The sequence below is a fragment of the Dermacentor andersoni genome, chromosome 4, assembly GCF_023375885.2.
Source record: "Dermacentor andersoni chromosome 4, qqDerAnde1_hic_scaffold, whole genome shotgun sequence".
NCBI lineage: Eukaryota > Metazoa > Arthropoda > Arachnida > Ixodida > Ixodidae > Dermacentor > Dermacentor andersoni.
This window is the reverse complement of record NC_092817.1, coordinates 17,425,063-17,446,314: the sequence shown is the minus strand read 5'-3', so window position 1 is coordinate 17,446,314 and position 21,252 is coordinate 17,425,063. Positions and strand designations below refer to the sequence as shown.

Below are 21,252 nucleotides of genomic sequence, written 5' to 3'. Positions count from 1 at the left end.
TGTTTCTATATTTTTGTTGTCATAAAGAGTTGCCGGCCTGTCGACAACTTGAAGCCAATGTCGCCGCTGCTAAACGTTACGTTATGTCACTTTCATAATGCCTTACGCAGGGAAATCAACAAATCTATTGATCTATCAGTTTAACAATGGAAGGCCGGAGATTCGGCAGGTTGAAAACTTCATGAACGCCCAATTCTATCGGTTGCCAATTTTATCATAGACCTAAAATTGGCGATTGTCACTAGTGAAATGCCAAACAGAATAGACTGAAATCGAAGCTAGATCGAGTTTGAACTTTTCGACCTCAGGCCCAGCCACGTGTGCGAAAGCGATGGAAATGAAAATTGGTCGCGGAGGCGTCAGGTGCGAGTGCTCCCAGCCCTGCCTGTAAGTGCGACTCGACGATGTTTTGCCACTCTTGGAACTCCAGAACCGCATTGCTTTGGAGAATTGTCTGCTATGGCTGAATGAGAAGAAAAAGAAAGATACATTATAGTGAGAAATGATACCACCGATTAATTTGCCTGATGTTATCGAATATAGTCACCTGGGAAACTGAACACAGCGTGTAACCTTTCTTTCCTTCCCGCCCATTCCTCCACCTCTTTTTCATCGAGGTTTGTACACAGTTACAAGCGTACGTCCTCGACCTCAGCTTAATAAATGACAGAGCACGCTGCACGGACTTTTTAGGAATGTCTTATTCTTACGTAAGACGTAATTCATTTTGCCGTTTAAGTTTGTACGTCGCTTGTTTTGAAACAGCAGCTAGAGTGCACGAATGGTCAACAGAAGCTAAATCTTTTGCGCCAGCTTACCAAACCTTGTTGCGTCGGAACCTTGTTGTCTTCGTTTTAAACAGGGATATTGAGTACCGGACTTCAACAAGTACTACGGCACTGCGCAGGAATGAGGTAAGGTCGTGCATTACTTCTCTCTGCCCTTCTCAACTGAAGTGAATTTTGTACTTTCGCAATTTAAACCACAGGTTCTGAATAATTCAAGTCACCATGCCAGGAACAGGTCAGTGCAATAACAAAACTGTTTCGACTTCCTGGTTGCTGAGAAATGCACCTAGTTTTCAATGAATGTATGTCACAAAGGCTACGGCTACTGATTTCTTGGCAGCCTGCAAGCAGTGGTCACCGTTTATCGACAGTCGCTACGGACGCGCGTCAGAGCAAGGGTCCCTAAAGTGAAGGTAAGGCTGACCGGCAACGATGTAATGATAGGGTGGCTGTCTTGTTTTTAACGGGCCTGAACAGGGAATGGCATGTGTGTTATATCTAACAATTTTTACTCTTCTTACTCCCCCGCTTTAAAGTACCACGGTCAATTACGCAATAATGTTTAGTTTCTGTAAGGTCGAATACCGCCTGATTATTCCGTAAGAGTTCATTTCGAGAGCCCACGAAAAGCAGAACGACATCAAAACCCGAAGACGTCAGGGCAATGTTTAGCGCTTGTTCTGCCGTTTTTTCTTCTTTTTTTTGTCAGTATTTCGTCATTGTTACGCTTCTCAATATTTCAGTAGAAATCGGCTTAATCTTTTTTTGTTTACATACCTTGTTTGCTTTTGTTCTTAACGTTTGAAAGAGCAGTGGTGGTATGGTTGCTCAGTATAAGTCTCGTTATGCAAGAGCTTGCGACCCCTTATCACTTTTGTTGAGCACAAAGTCTCAGGGTAGCAAGACGCAACTTGAAAGTTTTAAGAAGGAACGGCGGAGAACCGAGACTTCACGTTTTGGATTCAGACTGAAGGTGAGGTCATGTTTTGTGGCAAATACAATTACCGCCTTACAGCAAACGCTCTTTGGTTGAAACACGCCCACGACGAGAACAACTGCGAAAAAAAAGTACGCTGCAGATATTCTCTTCCCTAGGCTTCAGTAGCGTGACTTGCGTCGTTCACTGTTCACTAAGGTGAAGAATACGATGTGAAGCTTGCGAGCCCAAGTTGCCCAATACGCGCCCCAAGGGTCGCGCCCTCTGGTTGCACACACCGCTAGGGCGTGTATTTGGACACCACCTCCTACAGGTGCTTGAAAGTATGCTCGGTGTTCCCTATCGCAGTGCTCACGACTGTATACGTTTTTGTGGATGCGCGTTCCTTTTTCACAGTAAGAGGAGCACCATACGTGAGTGTCCTTGAGCCAGTCACCTTCCGATACGCAGTTCGCCACTGTGCTCAGCCGTGCCGGAGGCCTGATGGGCATGTACCTGGGCGTATCCGTGCTCCTACTACTCAGCCTGGCCGACGCCCTGACAACGGCGTTTCTTCAGTGGATCTCGACGAAGGACTGGCGCCAGCGTTAGAATTGCTTTCACAGCGACTGCCCGGCGGTAATAAGTCACGAGAAATAAAGCTGTAGTTCTCATTATCGATGCCCTGCACTTTCTTAACGAGTTGCAAATCGCCCTGCACCTGATTTTTTCATAAACTGCTCCGAATTCCCAACTTATTCGCGCTTATTAAACAATATATTTGTTAAGTACACACTACAATTTGCTGTTACATTAAAACATAATGTCAAGTAATAACGACACCATGGTGACACCATAGTGTACACACAACCTAAAAACAGTGAACCGAAGTTTAGCGAACGTCCTTGCTCGTTGATATTGCAAAAATTTGCATTGTCTTGGAACGTAGCGCCATTTTTGTAGTAGCTGAGCATTCAGTGTCACAGGAAAATAGCCCCGACATTGTTTTTCTTTTGATATTGATAGCTGACCGCCATGCTTTTATGGCAGGGGTTTAGGAGGCGTGTGGTGGGCGTACCTGCCGCAGAGTTCGATTTTGCAGTCTGAAATCCAGCCCGTGTCCTGAATAAAGACTGGAGCATCGATCTTAGATTCTTCCATTACCCTTTACCTCTTAGTAACTCTCGCAGAACAGCAAACGCATTGGACACCTTTTATTTGCTGCTGTTTTCTTTGACTCGTGTGCGGCTAGCCTCAGTGCAGGCTTTCGGTGTTGCCATGAGACTCTGCATGCCAAAGCACCCATACAGTCGACCTGAATCCACGTCGTCGCCATCTTGGCGATCTAAGCGCGCAATACTTATCGGCCATTCCGTCAATTTTGCTTCGGTACCCACGCTTCCTTCCATGGATCGTCGAATTCTTGTCACCAGTCAGGGTGCCCCATTGCAGAAGGAACCAAAAACCCCGGAAAAACGTGAGATTTGTCTGTTTTGCCAGTCATTGCTAGGAGGGCATCATGTGTTATGCGACATTTCTTTGTTCATTGCAACCTTGCTAACCTCAAAGCCCCAAAAAACGTATTTAATCTCTTTTTTTTTTCAGTCTTGCGGCTAAATGTAATTCACTGCATCCTTCATTATTTGCTTCTTTTTCATTTTTCTTCCATGTCTATCAGAACATTTTTTCAACTAATTTTCGTCACTCATAACACCTCAGCCCATATAGAGGTTAAATGGAGTAGCAGGAATCAAATGCACTGCCCTTCCCACCTGATCTCAAACCTTAATCTAATCTAATCTAATCTAATCAGTTTTTACTGGTATTTCAATCTGTAGTAATTGACGCCCGGACAGCAGATAAGCCAGTAAGAAAATAACAGTTTATTTCGAGAGTTCTTTCTGTGAATAGATGAAGCGGCGCCCTTATCTGCGCTCAAGGTGGTCGATAGGATAACGGCGCAAGCTTCACCGCTTCGCTGGCATGTCACCGCACGACGTCACTAATGCGATATCACACAATGCTGCATTTTTGCCACCCACGGCGGTGGCTTAGTGACTATGATTTGACGCTGCTAAACACGACGTCGCGGGTTCGACTACCGGCTGCGGAGGCGTCATTTCAGTGCAGGAAAAACGCAGGAACGCTCGCGCACTTTTATCCTTAAAGAACTTAGGTGGTCACAATTAATCCGGAGCTCTCTACTGTAGCGTCTCCCAAAGCTCCTGCGCTGCTGCTGGACGTTAAACCTCGTGAATCAATCAAGTCGTTGCTTCGTTCATGTTACCCTCGGCTGTTATTTAAGACGTGCCCATCGACATTGGGCTAGCCGGTAATAAAAACGCGACGCATGCATAAATTCATAAATGCTGAACGGTTTTAGCATACGTGGTGAAAACAGTCCTTGAATGTTCCTTCTTTCTTGGCTATTCGAAGTGCGTTTTATAATCCGCGCAGATTCAACGTTTCCTATAACCGCCTATAGGGTTGTAAGAAATGTTGGCCTTCTTGAATTCATTTCGGCCAGAAATGACCGACAGTCGCACTTGTGAAACATTACAGCACGATATCTGAGACTCGTGACTTTGTGACTGCCGTCGTTACAGCTTGTAAAAATAGAAAGTAAAAACGCTTTTGCTCCCTTAGGCAGGCGGGAATATATCTCGTCAAAAAAACGTGTCATATGGGTTTTATGATGGCTTCACCGCGGTACAGTTGTGTAATGCCACGAAGAATACACTTAGTATTGCGGTGAAGGTAGGTGAGAATTTGCATAAATACTAAATGTAAACGACGTGTCGGTATAATTTGTTGGCGCTCCCCGAACACCTAAAGGGCAGCGGTGACTTCAAAGCTTAAACCTGGGCTGGTCCATGGGTTATGTGCTCACCGAAGTGTACGTGTGCCCACATTCGTAGCTCGTTGCTTCTCTGATCGGTGACTATGAAGAGTGCCTATGACATTCTTTCTATGATCACTAGATGGTGTGTTCAATCCTCGGCCACGGCTCCGGAATTTACGATGGTGGCAGAATAGAAAAACGCTCGTGTTCTGGATGCTGGGTGTGAAGAACGCCGTGGCTAATAGAAATTAAACTGAAGTCATTCACTACGGCGTTTCTCAGTTTCTGGGTTGCTTTTGGGCATCAGTCGATCAATCAATCGATCGATCAATAAATAAATAAATAAATAAGTAAATAAATAAATAAATAAATAAATAAATAAATAAATAAATAAATAAACAAATAAATCTCGATTTTGATTCCCGTTCAATAAATGGTAGCCTGCGCCGTGCCTTTTGTTTCCTTCCCATGTAGTGGAGTATTCGCACAGCAGCGCACACTTATCATCGGTGATCCAACACGCGCTAACGCGAGCAGCAAGGCTGTCCAAATGCAGGATGGCTAAGCACGCGCTTGACGGCCCCGGAGCCGGCGCAGACCAGCGGCCGGCTGACGGGCGTGTGGGCGCAGCTGAAGGACGCGGTGACCACTTACCGGCTGCTGTTCGACGAGTCCGGCCTGCCGGGACTGCGTTTTGTGCTGGGCTTCCGGCACCCGCTGAGGCGACTCGCCTGGCTTGCCGTGTACGCCGTGCTCTTCGTCCTCACCATGCGGGACACGCACAAGCTGCTGACCGAGTACTACGCCTACGACGACCGCGTCAACCAGGAGATCCTGGAGGCACGCACGTCGTGTAACGTCCTGTGTGTGTGTGCTGGTGGCGCGCCGTGTTGTCGCAATCTGTGCTTGACCTTGTATATAGCGCTGCCCACTTCTGCCTTACGCGTGCCATCATATTGCCTTGCCCGTGCAGACGTGTAAATGGACTTAACAGAACGGGGCAATAGAAATGACGAGACACACGCATCATGTGCGCCGCCTTTGCTATTGTCCACATCTGTTAAGCGCATTTATAAGTTCGTAATGACCAACCAACTCGCCCAACTAGTTCTGTCGTGCAGAGTGGCGCACCGGCTATGCCTCGGCTTGAGCCTCCACATTGGTGTGCGCCTGTTTTCTTTTTCATTTTTTTTAGGTGAAGGCACATTGTTTTACGTATACTTATGACCGTGGGGTGCCTGTTGTGTTCGAGTTAACTAAGTGTTTTACGCACTTGTGCACCAACTAGCGGATGCATGTCAACTGGCTTTAGCCAAGGAGTGTGCTCTGCCCTGTGCGCGGTATGAAATCTCGCTGTAAGATGAGCTTATAGCGTATCCTACGAGAATTCTGCTGTTCCCGACCGCATGAGAACTCAACACTAAACGAAAGATGGAAAATGGGGTTTTGGCTAGGTGGTCTGTGTTTTGTGTGGGCGAAGTGCGGCCCTTTCAAGAACAATTTCTCGTCTGTTTACAGCCTACTTCCTGAACAGTAGTTCTAAGGAATATCATAACACGCACTGAATTATGTCTGCTAACAGTGGCTTAATTACTGAGCTCGCTAACTATGCGTTCTGTACAGTCAAATGTTTATAGCCTCTAACCACGCTATCAGGTAGCACTTGCAAAAAAGCGTGGTGAACCAACGGCGTTGTTGCAAGGTACACTACGTGCAGAGTATTTCGCTGCTTAACGCTTATCGGATCGTACGACCGGGTACGCTGGATCAGAACTGATTAACTTCCAAGAAGAAACAAAACAAAGGCCCGTGAAGAATTTTTTCTCCAATATGGCGCTTCTTATTCTGTTTTTTGAATACAGGCGCTTTCTTGGCGAGTTACTCCCGCTTTTCCCTGTTATGTTTCTATAGCCTTTTTCTTGGGCCAATCTTTGAGATAAAGCAGTCCAAACATGTGGGGCGATATGTGCTACTGCATATGTGACGGTGTGCCCGTGGGGCCACTGGTCGCCATGATGCTACGTATATATATATATATATATATATATATATATATATATATATATATATATATATATATATATATATATATATATATATATACACACACGGGGTGTCCCACATAACTCGAGTCAATAATCTAAAAATGAAAAGTGCGTCGGAAGCGAATTGAACCGAACGTATACTATTCGCAATAGACTATAGTAACTCAGACAATTTTTTGTTTTCCTTATAACTCATAGTTTAATTACCCAATTTTTCATTATTGGCTGAAGACCTCATGTATGATACGAAAATTTGTACAGCACCTTCAGAAACCACTGATGGAGTTGTTTCCTTTACGATACGTCTCACGTAGTCCTTTTTTCCGGGTTGCAAAGAAAGCCCGCGAAATATGAAAAATGCCACGTGACGGAGCGTTTGCGCAGTGGTATTGTGCTGCGTGCGTTCGGTGAACGAGGTCGGCTGCATCGTGACTGGCGACGAGGAAGCGGCAGGGTGTTCTTGATCTCATCGGCGGCTCTCGGCCAGCAGCATGCATTTTCGCCGTCATCCGACGGGAGCCGACCTTGATCCCCGAACGCAAACTTGAGAGCAGCACGATACCACTGCGCAAGCGCTTCGTCACGTGGCTTTTGTCGCAGCGTTGGCTTTCCTTGTTCACTAAATGTTGGTCGAGAATCCATTATCCATTAATCCCTTGGTCTTGCATGAATCTTGTGGCTTTTTCAGTCAAATGATGCCCCTCCGCTTTGTGACACAGCAAAAACAAGTCCAGTTCCCAGCGATCACTGTGTGCAACATGAACCCCTGGAGGAAGTCGGTGCTGTGCAGCGAAGAGAGCTTCCAGGGGAAGATTGAGAAGGCGCTGCAAGCCAAGCTCTGCTCGATGCCAAACAGGAACGTTACTGTAAGGACTTAAATGGAACCTCTGTATAATGTTCCTTGGGTGCAGAGATCACTTTATAGAGCAGATTTATTGTGGAGCGCTGAAGGTTTTGCTTGCAATTATGAAACCTGTTATCGTTTCTAAATAAGGATGCTCACTTATCACAAAATATATGACGCACAAAAATGTTGGCCGCTGGCATGGAATTTTTTTCGCAATATGTTTCAAAATTAGCGTACTCTCGCCGGGGCAAACAAAATTGTGTGAGAACTGTAACGCGCGTATAAACCTGCGCAATCACGGGCACTCTTACATTATATTAATAAGCGAAGGTTGTCAAAATAAACCAACATTTTTTTGTTTAGGCAACACAAAACTGCAGGCGCCAAATGTTTGCGGGATGGGTGCTCCGTTAGAAGGCTGAATTATCGTGCAGCTTGGGCACGCACGAGGTTAGAAAGCGCGCAACAGCCATGTCGGGAGCACCGTGTTGATTGAACGTCGAGATCGAGTGCCGAACGCCACACGTGCAGCGCGCTCAGGTTTCGCTGAAGTTTCGGATATCTTCTTAAAGGATCTTCGCGGTCAGCAAACTTTTCACACCATTTTGGCTGGAAGTTGCACGGAAGTAAGTGTTCGGCTAACTTTTCGCCCCGTGTTGTGTGAAGCTGACCGATGAGGACATCGCCTTGTCCAACCGGCTGAAGCAGTGGATCTCGGAGGAGCAGCGGCGAAACCTGAGCCGCGCCGAGAAATTGGGCCACCAGCTCGAAGACATGATCCAGGTGTGTCGCGTCCACGAAGGGGACTGTCTCAGCACCAAGTGAGCAGCGCTCGTCTTCGTTTGATTTCGATTGGGCAGTGAATGCATTGAAACGTGTCAGTTAGTTAGGCCGGATTAGGTCGTGCAATCGCTGGTATTCCATCCTGTTAGTGTTGTCATGAGAAGCCTACAGACACCAAGGAAAACATAGGGGAAATTACTTGTACTTACTAGTTGAATGAAAGAAAATGATAAATTAATGGCAATGAAAGTGGATGAAAAAACAACTTGCCGCAGGTTGGGAACGATTCCACATCTTCGCATTACGCGTGCGATGCTCTACCAGTTGGCCTACCGCGGCGCGGTTTCCCCATCCACGTTCTTGGGTATTTATATGTTACTACGAGAACTAACCTTGGGAGTGTTAGCCAACGCCACCACTCACAAACTATGGCGGCCGATGTGGAACATCCTCTCTGCCGCAGGCGTCACGAGCACATGATCTTTCTGGGTGAAGGCAACTGGTCAATAAACCCGCACATGCTACCTGAAGGCATCGATCTTGCGGATTCGAGACCCTCGTTACGTAAGAACGAAAAGAACCGAGGGGCCCGATTTTTATTAATAATATCATGAGAAGCCAACAAACAAAGACACCAAAGAAAACGTAGGGGAAATTACTTGCACTTACTAATTCAATTAAAGAAACATTAAGAAATTAGGTAACACATAAGTACCCAAGAAAGTGGATGGGGAAACCGCACCCCGGTAGCTCAAATGGTTAGAGCATCGCACGCGTAATGCGAAGACGCGGGATCGTTCCACACCTGCGGCAAGTTGTTTTTTCATCCACTTTCATTGCCATTAATTTGTCATTTTCTTTAAATCAATTAGTGAGTACAAGCAATTTCCCCTTTGTTTTCCTTGGTGTCCTTGTTGGCTTCTCGTGATATGATTAGTAAAGATAGGGCCCCTCGGTTAACCCTCTTTCTTCTCATCATGTTAGTGTGCTACACTTATTGTATACTGTGTCATCAACGACTTATTTAACTCATCTAGAGCTGCAATGGCTTTTCTTTTCGCTCGCTCCGATGCACATAACTAATTCTGCTCTAACACGTGCGTGCTGTTTGCACCGCTGCATCGATGCCGTACTGTGAGCTTCTCTTATTCATGATGTGTCTCCTGTTTGATCTGTTCCACATTGTCACAGGATCCTAGAGATACGAATGGTGCCCCGTTACGGAAACTGTTACTGCCTCGGCTGCAACAGCAGTCGCTTCAGCTGGCAGGCGATGCAGATGTCAGATCCCGAGAATGGCAAGTATATACCTGGCCCCACTTCCATCGCAACGTCGTTGCGCACTTTGCGTGTCGCGGATACGAGTTATGGGACTCCATGTCGCGAAAGTGGTTCAAACAAGTTCCTTTGTCAAGTGTTCGTCGTCAGTTTGAGATGTTTTAGCCCTTTTTGGTGATCACACTTCGAAAGGTCTACGCATGTCCCTGAACATGGAACCCGAGGAGTTCCTTCCTCTCACTGTGGACGCTGGCTTCTACATCATGGTCCACCAGGCCGGGGCTCAGGAGGAGGTCTTTGACAACGCCGTGTACGCTCCGCCTGGCGCCACAACTTACATAGGCGTATCAAAGGTGAGAGGCTAGTGATGACTGTATGGCTGTAACTCTTGTCACTTTACTAGGTCACACACTTATGTACAGTGTTTGTGTAAAAAAATAATAATAATAATAATAATAATAGCGTTTATTGTGTATTTCCTTGTACATTCAGTAAATTCTCTGCCACATAAGCGCTGTTGTTATTGTATGTAGCACTGGCAGTCATTCCATGCACCTTAACATAATCAGTCACACTTAAACGTAGTTAATACAACATATTGCCATTAGTCTGCGTTTTCAGTTCCTAACAATAATAATACAATGTCATACAATACAATAATACTATGCATTTCAGATAACATAACATTTTAGTATGTACACAATCACTCATTCAATAACTCAATTTACAGATTAAATAATCCCCTGATATGCCACGCTCGTCTTTTCGTGCAATGGAACGCTGTGTAATGAAAGAGGTACAATGTGGAATAAAAAAAATAGAACTCTACGGTTTTTCTTAAGTTACTTGTGCTTGATTTGAATAACTTCTCCGCCGAACACACGGTAACTTACCGCTGCCCACACGTACTGAAGCAAGCTGTGGTTCAGTAGTCCTGACTTGCGCTTTCAGTTCGTGAACAATAAGCGTGATGAGTAATCAGCAGATTTCGTATCGAGTCAGGAAAAAAAATTTTTTTTGCCATACCTGTAACTCCAGATGAACCAACTATACTTGAGCATTTGAAGATGCTTGAGTTTACCTGGCCAGCGAAATAAATGAAATATGTTTCTTTTTCAGATGATTTCTAAAAATCTCAAGGAACCCTATAAAAATCCCTGCCAGGATCACTGGCCCCCGGAGTTAGAAAAATATGTTGTCAAAGGCATAGTGTACACAAAGCGGGTACGTATGTATATACGAATATTTGCGTGTAGTTCGGAGCACTGATGTGGATTATTAGCTCCACCGCGGCTGCCTGAAATTTGCGTCGTTAGAAGTGTAAGAGCCCGAATACAGACGTTTTCATGTCTCTAAGACCGCAAAGTAATTTTAACGCTCAATCGCCAGCTGCGTTAACGACGAGTTATATCGGCTGGACGACTTCGTGTACGCGTGCCCTGCGAGCACGCAGTTTCGTGCGTTCGTTGTGCAGGCCTGCGACGAGTACTGCTACCAAGTGCACATCTTCGAGAAATGCGGATGCCGGTCCTTCAACCACATCAGGGTGTTTGCACCGCAACTTATGGAGTCGCCAGTCTGTGTGGACGTCCTGAGAGGTATACACGCGCTCTACGGTAACGGCATATGCTGACAGGAGGCATGTGCCGGCATATAGCTCCCTATGGAATAGTTCTAACTTTGTTCGACTGCTGCTTACTGTGTTGTTCAAGTTGATCTCGTCTGCATAAGTGAGATTCACTAAGCTTGAGCTCCGTTGTTTCGAGAAGCTGCATAGTTCCGTCACTTTGAGCCATTTAAACAACGCACCCAGTCGCTTCTTATCGCTGAATGGTGGGCCACATTCGTTCTTCTTGGCAGTGCGCACGTCGCGGAATTTATACGTGCTTTGTCGCCAGGGCAGCCCGATATGAAACCGCACACTCATGTGCCTCCAAGAACGTTAATTGTCGTGTTTTTCTCTTTTTTTTTTTCGCGTGGAAATCGACAAGTGTACCACGAGACAGATTTAACAACGAGGGAACTACCATTATCACGTAAAAGCATGGGAGTTTAAACCCACTATTCTGTAAATTATTGTTTCATATTACACCATTCCGCACATACAAGCGCTGATTTCTTATCTGATTAGTACACAAAATCTGCACGCGAGTCCCGCCAAGCTTGCATGCCAAATGCATACGCGACACGCGTCTTGCGTGTGCGACTTCGGTATCGCACGACTTTTAGAGTATTGACAGTCATATATGATACCGCGTGGCAACTATTTAGCACGAAAGTTTCACTGGCGACAGGCACTACCCAAAAACTGCTGGCTAAATGAAGCCATTCAGTAATAATTTATTTTATCTTTGCTTTTTCAGGGGACTGCGAAAGATCCGTCGAAGCGAAAATAGACCGGAAAATAATCACATGCAAGTGTCTGACGGCTTGTGAGTAAGTCGATCGCTCCTCGCGTTGTAATGATGGTTTCCTCGCGCCAAAATTATGCGTCTGCCCAGTCACAACAAATGACTGCACTGTTTGAACCCATTGCCGGGGTGGCTCACGGCAACTCGTGTTATTTATCCGCAGGGTTCAGTATTACCAGACGACGTCAAGCGCACTTACGTGGACCAGCCGAGTGGTAGGAGCATACTTTTTGTGTGTACCTGATTTAAAGTAAATGTGCGAAAACGAGTAGTTTGGTAAAATCTTCGTTTACCTGGAAGTGCCATTCAACACCCAGTCGTAAGCTTCTTGTACTGTGGCTGAATGCCCCTTTCTAGGGGTGTAGCCAGATCCTTTTTTTTTTTAATCGGGAATGCATCGTCACTTTTCCATGCGAGTTTTTTGATGATCGTAAACATAGTAGCGTAGCCATCACCAGAAAATGGCTTCCGCGCTTTCATGGACGTCGGCAGAAGGCAGTTCGTTGTACAGCGTCTCTCAGCACAGCTGACGAGCACACTGCTTCGCATACGCACGCGTGCGGTCAGTACTTTAGGCCTGCACACTCTTCTGTCGCTTCAGTAAACGCGATTGACAGACAGACAGCACATGACGGATTTCTCGAAAGATAGCACGCTCGTGTGTCGAAGCTTCAATGTGCGGCAGGTGGGCAAGCGTAAAAGAAGTATTACTGTTTAAGCCCTTTAATGCATTGAAGCGGAAGAGCCGGCTCAAAACCGTGTAACCGTGTAATGAGCAGGCTCTCGCGTTAAGCGCGATGATGAAGCCGACATCTTTCAAGTGCTTTCAAGTGCTTTCTTCGCTATCCCGGACTTTGCATAGAGAGATGACCCCTCTTCCCTCCAACTCGCCCGTTTTATCTTACATTTACCTCCACTCTGTTTCTTCCTTTCAGATGAATCCTGAAGGCAGTGAACTTTCTCTGTCACCAAGAGAAGGAAAGGGGTGAGGTTGAGCATTTGCTAATAAGAGTAGCGATATTGTGATCATACACGTGTATTTTATAATAATTCATGCAGTTTATCTTTTCGAAGCTACACTGTGGACCACTATGGACATCATAATGGAGAGCTACGGGTTAATTTTGATTTAGGTGCTTGAGCTTTTTCTCATTCTGATATTGTAAGTATCCGGCCACGAATGGTCGGAATTCGAAGGTTATCGATTTAATTATACTATCACTGCCATATGCAGTAAACAAGTGCCGAATAGTTTGCTTGTGGTTCAGCTCTCCGCAAAAACTGCCGTGTTTGGTTTACTTTTCGCCGTCTGTTGGGTTGGAAATGTGGCTTCAAGAAATAAGGGCAAGTGATCTACATTAGGAAAGTTGAAGAAACGCAGTCTGATGCACTGATCGACTGCAGGTTTTCTTTCCTTTTGCTAGTCATGCATGCAGAACAAGAGAATGCACCATTTCCACAGCCATGCCTCCACCGGAAAGACCCCGCTACATGCACGCCTGTCAGGCCAGTGTGATTAAAGTTGAGTTGCAATGTCGGAGGTAGTCGTGTTCTATATATTAACTCTGCTACTCTGGTTCTATATGCTGTCAGAACCATGCGATCAATTTGAAGGATATATTGCGTCAGCGTTTGGTTGTTTCTAATCCGCGTAGATGAGCTGTGTCCATGCAGCATGTTTCATGATAGGCTATCTTCAAGTCTTTTTGCTTTATGTCAATCGGTGCTCGTTATTGCGTGCATCTCATGCATAAGGCACTCTCTTATTTAACTCGCACCTACCTAAACTCACCCTCTGGGCGTCCCATAGACTGGCGGTTCCGTGCCGCGCTTCTCCGCGAATAATGCTCTATGCTCGCGGTGATCAACAAACCTCTTGCAGGATTCACGTCAGGGTGGTGGTGTTCATGAGAAGTACGAAGGTCCTCTACAAGAGTAAAGAGCCGAAGCTAACGGTAAGAACGGAATGACAAATTACAGACGTTATTGTACGTGAGAATTCGTGCTGGAAGTTCTGTTTTGTATCGTATTTGCTTTCGTTTGTCCGTAACAACTCCTTTACAGCAGTGTTTCCTTCGCATTATAAGGCTGCTGTCTTGAATAAGAACGTTGTATTCCCGTCAACCCATTTCTTTTTTGTAACCAGAGAGCTATCCGCACAAACGACAATCTTAATATAAGGCGCCATAAAAAATGTATACTCGATTGCGAATTAAGATAGGTATCATAGAAAGTTTATTTCAGAAAAAAAAAGAGCGAACAAAAAAAATTTAGGCACTGTACTCACGATATCACGTTGCTTTCACTGTCTCAAGGTTATCGATTTCAGTAAATTTACACATGTATACTCGGTGAGTTCTGTACAGGCAATGTGTCTGTTTCGTCTAGTTGGTGATCCGTTAACGTGAGGATACAGAGTAGACAAGGACAAGCGTCCTTGTCCTTGTTAGTTCTACGTCCTCGTACAATCGTTGCGCTGTACGTTCACGACCGGTACGCGGACACTGCTACACTGAGAGACATTGCTATTTGTACCGCGGTTTGTATTTCGTCGCACTTTCGTGTTTAATGTCCCTCACATGGCCGGACCCTATAGTCTAATCGAAACCAAGGGAAGTATGAGGTCACTAGACCAATCACATGGTCGTAGTGAGCGCGCACCAAACATTAATCTTTGTCTCTCGTGCGCTCCCAGGAATGAGGGAAGCACCGAAATAGTTTTTTGAGCTCCTGAATTACACGTTAAATTTCAATAATCTTTTTGTAAGCGACGGTTGTTATCGGGTGAGAGGTTAATAGCATATCGCCACAGGGGACACTACTTTTGTGAACGAACGCTGACAGCATATCATGGAGCGTTTTGGCACGAGCCTTCTCGAATGGCTTTGAGTAAATGAAAGAAGACGGTTGCGAAGATAAACAAGGAAGGTGCATTGCGCCTTTAGATAGAAAACGTTCGCTCTGGTGGAGGCATAATGCATACCCGGGCTGTAATTTCTGTATAGGTACGTCTCCATTCTACAACCAACCGCCAGACTATAAGCGCAGGAGAGATCAGATAAGGAGGATATACTTCTTATCCAGATAAGAAGGATATATGCTCGCCTCTCAACCCGTGCTTTCTTCGGGAGTCTGTGGCTTCTCGTTCACCTTACTTTCCTTTTTATGTGATATTATGCCGCAATTTGAACTGACTTAAAGTAAAAAAAAAAAGAGAAGGAAATGGCTAATTAAAGCATCTTCCGAGCCCGCCCAGAAAAAAAGCCTGCATATTTGCCTGCGCTGTGCAGCTGTCGAACCTGTTCCGCAACATCGGCGGCTTGATGGGCGTCTACCTGGGTTACTCGTCGCTGCAGATCTTCCACGTGCTCGACGTGCTCGTAGACGGCGCGTACTCGTCGCTGTCGGGCATCTGGGGTCGCTACACGAGGAACCGCCAGCGCAGACGCGGCCAGGCTCCGTTACGCCGTCGTACCTACCCGCTGCCCGAAGAGGCAGTGCCGCGGTACCCCGTCACTACGCAGCCATCCGTGTACGCACTCTGAAGTCGAACCTCGCACACCTCGACTGAACACTGCTGCCCGAAGAGATGCCGCGCTGTGACGTGACGGCACATCGCCCCTGTGCGTAGTGTGGAGTGAAACTCTATATTCCCGCTTCATCATAGCCTCACTTCTTTCTCTTATGCCTGATGTAGATGAGCATACTGAACGTGTCACTGCCCTGTGCACGCTTTCTGATGAGGATCCGTAAAGAGCACTCAAAATGGCGATGAAAGCACGCTGAGTTGTGTATTCCTTCAGGGCTCTATGAACTCGAGCCCTAGCTAATCGTTGGTGTGTTATAGTGAAAGCTGCTGTAGGGGCTTCTGAGCTGCATGCGTGGCATCTTTGTCGTAGTGTCTCGATGATATCCACCATGCCATCGTGCCAAATTAGAACAAAAAGGTAAGAAAAGGATACACCTCTGTCAGAACTGAAGGTGATCTTCACTTTTAAGCGTTACGTCCCAACACCTCTCTCTTTCTTTCTTTAACGCGTTAACATTATTAGTGTCAAGGTGTAAAAAAAATCACCGATGTTTACGATACACCCCAATACGAAATTTGAGCGCCGTGTACGTGTTTTCATTTTGAGATTGGCGCGGACAGTCTGTCTCGTGCCTTACGGCGGTGTATCTTGTAAATAACATCACAGATGTTTCAGAGGCAGTAGAGCCCGGGCCGTATATATATATATATATATATATAATGTTTTTTTTTACTAATTGTAACAGCGTGCCATTATTTCGCATCATTGGCGGCGCCTCCAGGACACCGAAGCGGCAACGGGGACACCAAAGCTTGAGGAGGAGGAGGAGAAGGAGGAGGAGGAAGTAAACTTTATTGCTCTAGAAAGAGTAATTCAGCGGTCGGGCCGGATATCTTCATCTTCTATTGGTTGATGACGATCTCCGGCCTGCATGGTTGGCGCCCCTATTCCAGGGCACCACTGAGCGTGGCTGCTCGTCGGGCATGATCCACCAGCCTCCGTTGGAGGCTAGGGTCGCCGCTGGAGAACACGCTCTCCCACTGATCCACAATCGGATTTTCTATTTTGTGGAATGCCTTATTGGTATTGCACTCCCATGTGATGTGATAAAGTGTGGGTATTGCGCCACACCATGGGCATGTGTCCCTGTATTGACTTGGGAACATTTTGCATAGTATATGTAAATTTGGGAATGTTCCTGTCTGCAGCTTTCGCCAGTAAACTGCCTGTTGTTGAGTGAGTGTATTGTGAGGCGGGGGATATCTGATCCTCGTCCCTCTATGGTAATTTAGTATGTCAGAGTACATTGGGATCAATGTCATGAAGTCCTGAGGATCTCTGTTTAGGTCCGCTCGGTTTGTATGCTTGAAGCTTGAGCTCGGACTGGTCCGTGGGATGGGGCTGGCCGAGGCCTGCGCGTGCCAGGGGTGTATAGGATCGGCCGTCCGCTATCGCGGACAGCCAGTTTTTTATGCGAACACCCCCTGGCACGCTTCGGCCTCCGCGGTCCTGCTTCCAGCTTTGATGCCCCCGCTACCCCTTGTGTGCCCTGGAGATCCTTCGCCACTTGCTTTATTACTACCTCAGGTGCTCTCCTGAAGCCTCCGTTTGCCGGTTACATGTGCCCTCCTGGGGCACTGCTTGTAAACAATCCAATCTATCGTCGCGACGAAAAAAGCGACCCGCGACTCATACAACACCGCTGAGAACCTTGCCCCTTCAGACATAGCGATCACCAAATGGGGCGCTCGTGCCACTGCCTCACCGCGCGGGCAGCCAGCGGCGGAACGTAAACAAACTCGATCGCACTCCGCAGTGCCGGCATGTCTAGGGGATAAACGCCTACAACACGCGCTAAGAAACTTCCTCCGTAGTGCCTAGGCAGAGTCATATATTCAAGAAGCAAAAGCCCCCAGATTTTCGCTCTCGCGCCTGCTCTTACTCGCGTCTGCGCAGAAACGGCTGGCGTTCCCTCAAATGAACGTCTCGTATTAAGAGCTGCGTTCTAAAGTCGTATGTGTACATTATATATATATATATATATATATATATATATATATATATATATATATATATATATATATATATACACACACTCCTGAACAACAATTTGCAATTTGAAGAACGGGATATCGATCATAGTTCCGGACCCCAAGAAGGATGCGATACAATGCTAACGCATTTCTTCCGAATTTACCGCTAAATTGCCATTGAATTTTGTTTTGTATTTTTTGCCTGCTTGACACGGCATGGTACTTTGGTTTATTACTAATTTTAGTGACATATGTAACTTCAGTGATCGCATAAAGAGCTCCCCTGGCGGCGATCTTAAATCACCTGCCCCACAAAGACGTCTTTCTTAATTCTAGTATAAGGGAATATACACAACTGCATGCTGCGGCGGCCGTGTCTTGATGGGGGTGAAATGCAAAAACGCCCGTGTCACGCGTCTCGTGTCGTGGAAAGACGGCTCATAATCTCGTCTGAGTTTCAGCACTTAAAACGCCATATAATACTACACATGTGACATATCTAGAATTTCCAGCGCTTAAATACATTGCCGCACAATGCGGCGGTTGTGGTGCAAAAACCGAGTTGAAAGATGCTAAGCGATACCAGCGGCAAGGATAGAAAGACAGGGTAGAAAAAAAAGAAACAGTCGTGGTTTTTTAAAATGGATTAGTTTTTACCTTTTCGTTCCCACTTAACGACGACTTCAATCCACGTTTAGTGCGTGTCGTTATTTATGAGGGGCACGCAATCCTTGCGCGTCACTGCAAATGTCATCTGAAACTGACATTGCGCAATATATTGTGAAGGCTTGCCAAATACGCTATATACGGCTGTCACTGCTTCACGCTTTAAGTGACGGGTGTGGACTGGCTGCCGCATAGAGTTTCATACAATTGCTATAGGGAACTGTGGCGCTAGGGCCTACAGGAGCTGCAAGAAGGGAAGTTCAGCCAACGTGGGAATGATGGGTATAGTAGATGGATTTGCCTAAACATCGTTCTTCTGGCTTTAAATGGCTCAGTGACTTTGCAAAGTTATCATTTTTAAGAAAATACTGCGTTTAAAATAATTCAATAAACCTTATTAATATTGTCCGACACCAGGATCCGAACACAGGACCTCTACCACAGAAGCCCGATATCGAAAACATTACGCCACGGACGTTTTTTTTTTTCTTTATCGCCTCGCATAACACAGACTTTACGAGCTCGGAAGAACAGAATAACGGGATCATAGTACGGAGAACCGTCAGCTGTTTGCCGACTACAAGTCATCAGTATTTTGGCACGTGCACAAAATTTTCAATCTTAGAACCTGCTCCGGTACATACGTCTGTACCTTCTGCACTTCGACGATATAGGACACGGATTCGCCAAAATGTTCGCGAAAGGGTCCAACATCAACACATGCATTGTGTACAGCTGTCCGAGTTCGCTATATGCTGTGCAGGCCCAGGAGCACACACGGACGCACGGAGAAGCGAAACCACTGCAATCAGCAGCGATCAGGCGTGCCTGTAGGGTCTTACTACCTTCTGCATAAAAAGGTATAAATTGCCTTGAAACTCATTACGATTTAAGCCCAGATAACGCGCAATAAACGAAGCCACAAGAACGTCTGAAGCACGAAGGTCAGACAAATCCATGTACTATACCCATCGTATCCCATGGTGGCTGAACAATCGCAGCGCCAGAGTTCTCTCTAGTAATTATTGTACGAAAATCTTTAGACAGCTGGGCACGGCCCTTAACCATATACGCTGCGCTGTGAACAGCGTCATTGTCTCTCTCAGGTCGAGCACTTTTTGCGGGAAAGCAGGAGTCATCAGCACTCGGCGTGCAAAGACGCTCTCTGTTGACCAGGCCGAATACTGATTCGACTCGGTGATCTGACCAGAAAGGGTGCTGATTCAGAAGGACCTAGTCATTGGCTGCGGTGTGCCCGTACCTGTTGTTTATTTATTTATTTAATTTTTGGCCCAATTTGCGCGCGCGTATGTGACTGATCTTGCTTCCCAGCCCGGGCAAACGTCCGCTTGATGCGCCAGTCACAGCGTGTGCCCTGGTATACCCCCAGTTGGTAAGTCGGAAATCCCCCTTTTCGAAGCGCATTCACTTTGGTTAGTCCGTCAGTTGCCACGGAACTTGCGTAGCCAGAGTGTTTGTCGAATGTAGTAATGTCTATTCCGAGCGTACGCTTGTTTTTGCTGTTTCCTCAAGCACGAGCCAAGTCATGGTTTTCAGGAAACGCCTAGCGGCGGAGAGAATGCCGCGAGTTATCTTTAACACCCCGCTTTCATTCATCGCCGCGGTATATCTCAGTAAACTCAGGGCGGCTGAGCCTTCTGACTTTAATGCTCTTTGTATCGATATTTATCGACTACCACAATGCTCCAGCGTATCTGCGAGCTTTCTCAGCTTTCACCACACTGTACACTACTGCGCAAGGTAATTATTCTAATGGCACCTCTCACGTTAGCCTACTCAAAGCGCATTCAAGAATCGTGTAGATGCATGAAAGTAATCTGACACGTTTACGTCATTCGTCCGCCTACAATTTACGTGCAAATAACAAATAACCGAGAAGCATTTCGTGATGCCTGCTCTTCATTTAGTCAAGTAGCGGTTCATCATCATCATCATCATCATACTTTTATGTCAACTGCAGGACGAAGGCGATCTCTTGCGATCTCCAATTATCCCTGTCCTGCGCCAACTGATTCCAACTTGCGCTATAGATTTCCTAATTTCATCACCCCACCCAGCTTTTTGCCGTCATCGACTGCGCTTCTCTTCTCTTGGCATGCATTCTGTAACCTAATGGTCCACTGATTATCTAACCTATGCACTACATGCCCTGCCCAGCTCCATTTTTTTTCTCTTAATGTCAATTAGATTACCGGCTATCGCCGTTTGCCCTCTGATCCACACCGTTCTCTTCCTGTCTCTTAACGTTACGCCTAACATTCTTCCTTCCATCGCTCTTTGCGCGGTCCTTAAATTGTTCTCGAGCTTATTTGTCAACTTCCAAGTTTCTGCCCCGTATGTTAGCACCGGTAGAATGCATTGATTGTAGACCTTTCTTTTCAATGATAGTGGTAAGCTTCCAGTCAGAATCTGACAATGGCGGCCGTATACACTCCAACCCATTTGTTTCTTCTGTAAATTTCCTTCTCTAGAATAAATTGCTTGCCCATTACTTTCGTTCATACTTTTCATTACACTGCTGCTTCAAGTGATTTCACACTACATTGCTCATGTTACTAGTGTATCTTGTACACCGCATAGGTCAGTAATGTGCGGTGTAGCTTTGTGTATAGCATAACACGACAGCTCTTGTTCAACAGAAAATTTAAGAGTAAACGCCAATTACGTCATCGAAATATCATTAAGTTACAAAGAACACTCTTCACAGGAATCACGTTGTATGTATGCTTGCATGAACGAGTACGGATCATTTGCCTCTCTCTGCTCGTGGGAAGGACGCCCTAAAGTCAAAACAATAAGTTAGTCGAAGCTAGCTTCGTATACAGTATGACACTCGTCAATTACGTCATTGAAATATCATTAAGATACAAAGAACATTCTTCACAGAAATCACGTTGTATGTATGCTTGCGTGAACGAGTACGGATCATTTGCCTCTACTCGTGGGAAGGAAGCGCTACAGTCAAAACAATAAGTTAGTCGAAACTAGCTTTGTATACAGTATGCCACACAAAGCTAAATTTCTCATAGATTATGTGTATGGTCATGGAAAGAGTTTAACTCCGGGTCCCAAAATACTACCGAGACCGTAGG

The 21,252-nt window shown here is 46.0% G+C and overlaps 2 protein-coding genes across 2 annotated transcripts; both read left to right on the top strand.

Moving 5' to 3' along the window:
• Window positions 1–319: 319 nt before the first annotated feature.
• Window positions 320–2,356, top strand: LOC126535813 (uncharacterized). Its single transcript, XM_055073525.2, has 5 exons — window positions 320–387; window positions 863–914; window positions 989–1,023; window positions 1,129–1,201; window positions 2,176–2,356. The coding sequence occupies exons 1-5, from the start codon at window positions 332–334 to the stop codon at window positions 2,314–2,316; spliced, it is 357 nt and encodes a 118-aa protein (XP_054929500.1). The 5' UTR covers window positions 320–331; the 3' UTR covers window positions 2,317–2,356.
• A 755-nt stretch (window positions 2,357–3,111) lies between these two features.
• LOC126536059 (acid-sensing ion channel 4-B-like) lies at window positions 3,112–18,444 on the top strand. Its single transcript, XM_055073295.1, has 14 exons — window positions 3,112–3,181; window positions 5,103–5,386; window positions 7,311–7,457; window positions 8,105–8,259; window positions 9,413–9,519; window positions 9,692–9,852; window positions 10,619–10,723; window positions 10,974–11,097; window positions 11,863–11,935; window positions 12,074–12,125; window positions 12,846–12,861; window positions 13,666–13,865; window positions 15,201–15,360; window positions 18,335–18,444. The coding sequence occupies exons 1-14, from the start codon at window positions 3,112–3,114 to the stop codon at window positions 18,442–18,444; spliced, it is 1,764 nt and encodes a 587-aa protein (XP_054929270.1).
• The last annotated feature ends 2,808 nt before the right edge of the window (window positions 18,445–21,252 follow it).